At 54.5% G+C, this 7,845-nt stretch overlaps 1 protein-coding gene across 1 annotated transcript; it reads right to left on the bottom strand.

The window, feature by feature from the left end:
* Window positions 1-4,611: 4,611 nt before the first annotated feature.
* LOC104504638 lies at window positions 4,612-7,553 on the bottom strand. The gene is made up of 4 exons (XM_010147763.1): window positions 7,454-7,553; window positions 6,418-6,585; window positions 5,516-5,647; window positions 4,612-4,878 (listed from the first exon to the last, which is right to left on the bottom strand). Exons 1-4 carry the CDS (start codon window positions 7,530-7,532, stop codon window positions 4,742-4,744), a joined length of 516 nt encoding a protein of 171 aa, XP_010146065.1. The 5' UTR covers window positions 7,533-7,553; the 3' UTR covers window positions 4,612-4,741.
* Between the last annotated feature and the right edge of the window lie 292 nt (window positions 7,554-7,845).

Genomic DNA, 7,845 nt, shown 5'->3' with positions numbered 1-7,845 from the left:
CGCGGCAGCGCCGGGCGTCCCGGCGCCGCCAGCACACCACGGCCCTCCGATCCACTGAGAGGGGTGGTGGGGAGGGGGCCGTGACCCCCCCAAAACGCCCCACTGCCCCACCGCCGAACGCCAGCGCTGAGCCCCTCTGCGCGCGATTCAGCATCGCGTGGCGCAAAATCATAGAATCCCTGGGTTGGAAAAGATCTTAGAGATCATCCAGTCCAACCGTATCTGTCCACCACTAAACCATCTCTCTCAGCACCTCATCCACCCGTCTCTTAAACACATCCAGGGATGGTGACTCCACCACCTCCCTGGGCAGCCTGTTCCAGTGCGTGATAACCCTTTCGGTGAAGAACTTCTTCCTTACGTCCAATCTAAACCTCCCCTGGCGCAGCTTGAGTCCATTCCCCCTCGTCCGATCATCTGTCATTAGGGAGAAGAGACCAACACTCACTTCTCCACAACCTCCTTTCAGGGAGATGTAGCCAGTGATCAGGTCTCCTCTCAGCCTCCTCTTCTCAAGGCTAAACAAGCCCAGTTCCCTCAGTCGCTCCTCATAAGACATATTCTCCAGACCCTTCACCAGTTTTGTGGCCCTTCTCTGGACACGCTCCAGGACCTCAATGTCTTTCTTGTAGTGAGGGGCCCAAAACTGAACACAGCACTCGAGGTGCGGCCTCACCAGTGCCGAGTACAGGGGGAGAATCACATCCCTGGACCTGCTGGCCACGCTGGTTTTGATACAAGCCAAGATGCCGTTGGCCTTCTTGGCCACCTGGGCACACTGCTGGCTCAAAATGATGCAAATCCAGCACCGCTTCCCCCCTCTCTGCCGGACTCCAGAGAGCCTGTTGCACCTGCTCCTTCCCAGCCCCTGCTCCCCCCGGGGGGGTGGTCCCCATGCCCCCCCAGCCGGGTGCTCACCTCCAGCACGGGCTTGGCGTTGCTGTGCACGGAGAGGATGTGCGTCACCCCGTTCCTCAGCAGGTTTTCCCGGTCCTCGGAGTCTGGAAGCAGGAGCAGCACGTGAGTCGCTTGCCCCCCTGGAATATCTGCTGGAGCAGCAATCCTTATCCATCACCCCAGACCCCTTCCCGCTGCCTCTCACCCGGCACGACTCAGGACAGGAGGCCAGGCATCACCATACACCTCCTTCAAAGCCAACCCCCTCCTTGGATGCACTGGGTATTCAGCAGGCTCCTAAAGACACTCCCAAAATCAGGAATCATACTGCTAATTTGGCAAATTAACTGCCCTAAATATTGTCTTGGCAAACACAGGGAAGTTTTCCAGTCATGCCAGGGCTTCCCTGGTGCTCCGGCATGGCTAGTGACCACAGCTCCCCATGGATATCCTGAGCTAGAGCTGCACAGAGCCACTTGCCATTGGGATGGGGCTTTTTGGGGGCTTTGGGTCTGTGGAAGATGCTGAGGTCCCCAGCCAGGAGCAGGCACGGGAAGGCCTCAGGGAGAGGGGCTCCTTCAGCTTCCCAGGGATTCCACGGCAATGTGGAGGAGGAGCAGGGACAGGCACTCACCACGGATGTTCCCGAGGTAAAGGCCTTGGACAACCTGGGGGGTGACAAAAAGGAGAGAGATTTCAGACATCACTGGGCACAAGGTGCATCCGACAAGGTGGGAGCACTGAGCAGCATCCAGCAGGACCAGGGCATCTGGCAGCAAACTCCCCAGGCAACCACAAACTAGGTGCATAATTAATGAATCATCTTCATTAACAAACATCAAAGGCTGAGCCTGCTCAAACCACCAGCCCAAACCCCTCCAGGAGCACAGAGCTCAGGAAAACTCATCACATAAATGGGCAGGAATTGCATGCGGTGCTGTTGCTATCAGAAGGGCACTGCTGGGGGCTGGATTCCCCAAACAGCTCAGCCCACCCTGGCCCCCTCCTTCAAGGTAAGACTCCAGCGGGGACACACACACCCACCCATCACCCAGCTCCCAGAGGCCCTCTGCAGCTTCGTTTTGTTTTGCTGTTCTATAGCAACCACCTCTTGCAACCTTTCCAAAAGTTTCCTCTGCCAGCTGGGGATCGACGGGAAAAGGCACAGGCTATTTATAATATTTTCTGGCCAGAATGCTGCAGTAAGTGCCATCAAGTATGCAAATTTGGTCTGCAACTCGCTGCTGCAGGGGTTCCGAAGAAGAAAAAGGGGGCAGCTTGGTGTATTTACAGGGTGTAAGAGCCTGTCAGAGCAGTTTCCAGAGGCACAGGAAGGAAAAGCCAATAACCAGTTGGATTCGTTTGCACCCCTCTGGCAGAAGACACCTAGTTTGAGAGGTTTGAAGGGTTTTCAACAGCACTGGGTCACATCCAGCCCACTTCTCCCATTGGGCTGAACCCCAGCCTGCTCCTGGGGTGCAAACACCTGGATTCAGCCAACGCCTGCTGCCCAGCACAATAAAGCTGTTACCACTAGAAGGGGGATGCCAAACCCTGCGTCTCGTCAAGCCAAAGCCAGATGCTGCGACAGGAATGCGTCTGCACCCACCCAGCCCCCGGCAAAGGCAGCCCGGGCTCCCCAGGAGGGTTGGGTGGCACGAGGGGGGCTGCAAAAACTACTTTGCAGAAGGTGAACCCCCAGTGTTAAATCACACCAGAGCCATGCAGGGAGAGTTTGTCCTGATCTGGTCTCTCTGTTGTTGTCCCAGGGTCTAATTTTAAACTGGATAACACATATTCCGAGCGGTTATTTAAGGACACCAACAGAAATCTGCCCCCTCTGCCAACCCTGGAGTTCAGCTGAGCAACAAGCTGCAGTAAGAGCCCACTTCCCCCTTCGCAGCACACGGCTGCCAGGCACGGATACATCCCGGGGGTGGGAAGGGGAGGAAATTTCCCCACAGGGACTCCCGTCAGCCCTGAGGATTTTCATGCCGTGTCCTTAGCGCCCAAGGGACAAGCACAAAGCCAGCTGTCACTTTTCTAACACTCGCAGACTCATCACCTGGGGTATAAACCGGGGGATGGCTGTTTGCTTTCTTAATTCCCCTTCTTAAGGGCAGGAAGTTTCAAAAGGGAATGAGAAAGGGAAGGTACAAACAGTTGTATTTAGGGCATCGCGATGGTGTGGGAACAAGCATCCCACTGGGCTGCAGAAAGGTCCTGCCCTAGGAGGACTGTCCCGCTGGCTCCCCAGTACCTTGCTCATTCCACTCCCCATGGTTTTTCTCTCCCCAGGGTCAGGCTTCAGGTGGCTCCTTGTTCTCCAGGGCTATCTGCAAATAAGTACCCAAAAATCCCACATGGAGAGATCTGCCCTGCTCCAACAGTGCTGCAAACATTGGGAAGGGGAGTGTGCAGAGCCCCAGCAAATTCCACTCACTTACCGTCAGCGGGCTGCTCCAGCAGGCAGAGGGGACCAAGTGGCTGGTGCCAGGCAGAGGAGGATGAAATAAGAATCCGGGGTTGCAGGGAGGCTCAGGTTTCTCTCCCAGGCTCTCGAGGGCTTTTGCAGCCTTTTGGGGAGGGTGAAGAGGAGGACGCTTGGGAGGAACAACCCCCTCATCCCAGCAATGCTCCCCGGGCTTCATTCCGGGTGCTACAGGGTGGCACAAGCCCCGCGTTCAGCAGTTGTCTCCTAGCTGGGTGATTCCTCCCGGTCACAGGAGGGAGAGCGGGATTCAGGATAAAGCACTTACCTCGAAAACCAGAGCGTGGCAGGAACGACGTGCAGCTAACGAGCACTGCGGGTAAGCCCACCTCCCCCTCCCTCCAGGAAGGGAGAGGAGCTGTAAAACAGCACTGCAATTCCAGCACACGCTTCGGAACATCAATTTTCGAGGCAGATACACCTAGCAACGCGCTGCTCCCTCCCAGCTCAGGGCTACCAGCCTGCCCGAGGCAAGAGCCACACAAAGAGTGGAGAAAAGCGAAGCACGAGCGTAGCGAAAACCCCGCAGCCACCGTGTCTGCGACTCCGTCATCTGCAGAACATCCCTCTCAGCACCCCGGAGACAACCATTCCACCAATTCCACCGAGATCCAAGGGATCTTTCAGATGCAGGAAGGGGAGTTCATCACTTAAAGCCCACTAAATCATCCCACTTTAAACACCCTCCCTGAATTTCTCTGCCTGGCTCCCCAGGCTTCCCGTCACGGCTGCTAAACTCACACGTGGATCGAAAAACCATGACAGTCCCGCCATCAGGAAAGGAACAAACCAACGTTGAGGTTTCTTTTAGTAGCTTTGGTCTCCAGAGAGGTGTTCTGAAACCCAAGTTTGCTTGCAGAAAGCCTAGGACACACCAGATTAGCCGAAGGGAGGAATTCGGCAGCCGCAGGGACAGCGAAGCAGAGGCACTGGCTCTCTTCGCTCAGGCCCTGAAAAGGTTAAGCCCCCCAGTGCAGCATTTCTTCCCCACTGCTGACGTGCGATTTTTGGAGCGGTTACAGGATGCCGAGCCACGGCGGGAGCTGGGATCTGCTTACCTTACGCGTAGCTCGGACCTCTGCGCAGCGGGACAGCTGGCTGTGCGCCAGAACGCTCCCTTCGACAGATTATACACCCGCTGTGACAGGAGAACCTGGGAACACTCTACCCCTCAGCCCACCCTACTGCCACCACCGGCGCATTTAAGACCAACAAAAGGGAAGTTTCAAGTTAACCAGACATTTATTAGCATCTCTGTAGGTGGAGAGGTTGTTCCAGTACATAAGCAACGAGGTCACACACGGGTGATGGAATCATTTCATATTCAAGCAGAGCAGGTTCCACTGAGTTGCTTCATTTCTTCCATTCGTTCTTCTCGTAATCCCACTGGGAAGAGATGCCCTCCACGGGATTGACCCGCATGTCCAACATTCTCTTCGTCTGCGCCGACAGCCACTCGTCAGAGAAGGTGCGCGGAATGGGGCCGTACACTGCAATTCAACCGCAGGCGGGATTACTCCACGGTACAGAACGGGCAAGTTGGGAACCGAGGTACAAGTTCCCCTAACGAAAAGCTTTTTCCCCCCCAGCACCATGAGTGCTGATCACATCATCTGTCCGAAGCGACATTCCCTACATCCCACTCCCGAAGCGTTCAGCTCAGACCAGATTCCCAGCCTCCCTAAGACAACAGCCTTAACTTCCAGCGCGAGCAGATGACGCCGCGCGGCAGCCGGAAGGCTCCCCGGAGGCAGGATCGCTGGCTGGGAAGGCAGCCACGCACGGCAGAAACCCAAACTACCACGGCGGCAGCAGGTTTCACGGAGGCTCTGGGATCTGTAGTATCACTCCTCCTTTTCCTCTCCTCCCCCCAAAGCTCTCTTCCACCACCTTCACCTTTCTACGAGTCAGCTTCCTGAATATTTACGCCACGTACCCACTCATCTCCACAAAGTTACAACCCCAGACGTGAGTTTTCAGAGACCAAACAGCCACGGCCAGGTCACCACAACGGCCATCCAATACACGGCTCCCAACCCCCGAGCAGTTTCTGACTCTCATTTCCCATCGGGTGTCGGTTGTCTTTGCTCTTCACTGAGAGGGTAACGCCGCATGGCTTTTACTTACTATAGTGCTTCTGCCAAAGGAGGATGAGGCCAGTTATGCCAAGAAAGAACAGCACGCCACCGAGGACGGTCTTCCACTCGTTTGTTCCTTTGTTCATTTCTGCATAGGTCTCGTTAAATTTGATGCGATACACTGCAATAAGAAGTTAAAGCATCATTTATTTTACTTTCCCTGTGACTTAGAGGCAACACACTCGTACCCCAGAAGGCTTCTCGCAGCTTGGCCATTAAGGCCCGTGAGATTTTGAAAGTCAGAAGGGCATTAGAGAGCGCTCAGGAGCGCCTGAGGAGTTCCCAAAAGAGCTCTAAGCCTGCCCAGGGTGACACAAGGGAACAGAGCACTGCTGGCAGCTCAGGTTCTCACCTGCGCACCCCGACGGCGGTCAGAAAAGACGAAACCGTTGTATTTACAAGTCAGACCTCCGCAGTTGCATCAGCTCAGCTCTTTCTTAGCCGAAACTGGGTAACGCTAAGGTCAGCGGTCACTAACGGTCAAATACGCAGGGTTCATTTTACCAGTTGGACTAACAACTGGCTACTGTCCTAACAAAGAGCTGCTCTTCCCGGCTCAGAAGCCGATGGGAATCAAGAAACAAATACACTTATTGTTTTCTGGGAGAGGTAGAAATCGCTGAACTTGACCTCAGGTACAAAACAGACCCTACAGCAGGTGCTTCTAACGTTCTGAAATGGCACTAAGGATCCCAGGAAGATGAACCACTGATCTCCACTCGCCTGCACACACGGAGCTCCACCATCAGCATGGCTCCTTCCCGGGAAGGGCAGGGTAACCGCTGCTCCAACAGGCACCGGCCGCGGTGGTCTTTCCAGTAAACATTGTCAGTAACAGATGAGAGGGCGCCCTTGCTAGCTGTCAGGTTGCTTAAAGCCCCCACTACTCACATTCAACTTTCTCATCAACGGACAGAGCGGTCCAGGACGCCTTTTCCTTCTCTTTCAGCGCCTTCTGCTGAGCAGAGAGGTCCCTTACAAAGGCCACTTCAGGCAGGGGAACATCACGACGGTCGACGTAGGCCGGGAGGCTGAAATCCTCTGCTTTGACAACACCAGCTGCGCATGGGAATAGAAGAGACACCCGTGTGAGCTCCCGATTCCTGCACTAACATCTCTTACTGGTTACAACAGCAAAAACAACAGCTCAGACAAAAAGGTGACGACAGTTAAGGAATCCAGGACGGCAAAGACTTCCAGAGGAAGCATTTTAAACGGGTGCTATTTTAAGAACAAAGCAGAAGAGGGATCTACATAAAAGGTAATATCTTTATGCATGTCTCAACCATCTGAAGAGGCCTACAGGGAAGCTGGGGGGTCGTTTTACAAGGGTGTGTACTGACAGGACAAGGGGTAACGGGTTTAATGTAAACGAGGGTAGATTGAGATGGGACATCAGGAAGAATTCCTTCCCGGAGAGGGTGAGGAGGCACTGGCACAGGTTTCCCAGTGAAGCTGTGGATGCCCCATCCCTGGGAGTGTCCAAGGCCAGGCAGGATGAGGCTTGGAGCAACCTGGTCTAGTGGAAGGTGTCCCTGCCCATTGCAGAGGGGTTGGAACCGGATGGGCTTTAAGGTCCCTTCCAACCCAAACCATTCCATGCTTCTGTGATCTGTTTCTGGTAGTCACACCAATTGCTTCCCCTACCACATACCTAGAGGCCCTCTACCTTCTTCCATCCTAGTTTCTGCCTGACCCTCAGCTTTTGCCGCCTCCCCAGTGGTGGTCAGCCCTGCCTGCACCTCCCCAGTATCACCTGCTGACACAGCCTGCCCAGATCTCCTGCTACCAGGCAAGGCACCAGCCTCGCCAACCTACTCTATCCCAATTCCTTCCTTACACAAACCCCGGCAGCGGCTTTTTGTGTTCTTCCTCTAAAATGCTTGGTTTACCATCCTTACTAAAAACCCAAGCGGTTGCCACCTACCATGTCCGTGCGCTCTCACGCAGATGGAGGTGGAAATGGCCCTCTTCCCAATGAGGCTGAACGCCCTTGAAGCCAACATCCTGTCAGTACAAAACAACAGCAGGCAAGTCAGTGTCAGATGAAGACATCAAATGTGAAAAGGTGAAATAACACCATTTTCCCCTAGTCTGTAAAAAAGAAAAGCTGGCCTAGAGGCTTCTCGTCCCTTCACATCACACTGAACGGCTCCAGGCTTTTCAGGGATACTCCCCCACTACAGCTACTTGAATGAGTCTTTCTCCATCCTCTTCCCCCTCCCACAGCCTCCAGTACTTGAACTCAAAGGCATTCCCATGTTCAACTCATCCTTCCAGGATGCTTCAGCTCGGTAACAGATCATTACTGGGCGCAAC

The sequence above is a fragment of the Eurypyga helias genome, unplaced genomic scaffold, assembly GCF_000690775.1.
Source record: "Eurypyga helias isolate BGI_N326 unplaced genomic scaffold, ASM69077v1 scaffold20202, whole genome shotgun sequence".
Taxonomy (NCBI): Eukaryota; Metazoa; Chordata; class Aves; order Eurypygiformes; family Eurypygidae; genus Eurypyga; species Eurypyga helias.
The sequence above is the reverse complement of the archived record's forward strand: the minus strand, read 5'-3'. Positions and strand labels throughout refer to the sequence as shown.

Coding starts and splice junctions, on each gene's coding strand:
- LOC104504638 (XM_010147763.1), bottom strand. CDS start 7,532: ATGTTGGCTTCAAGGGCGTTCAGCCTCATTGGGAAGAGGGCCATTTCC. Junction 6,586..7,453: donor CGTGAGAGCGCACGGACATG/GTAGGTGGCAAC, acceptor TCCCATGCGCAG/CTGGTGTTGTCAAAGCAGAG. Junction 5,648..6,417: donor CGTTGATGAGAAAGTTGAAT/GTGAGTAGTGGG, acceptor TTCTTATTGCAG/TGTATCGCATCAAATTTAAC.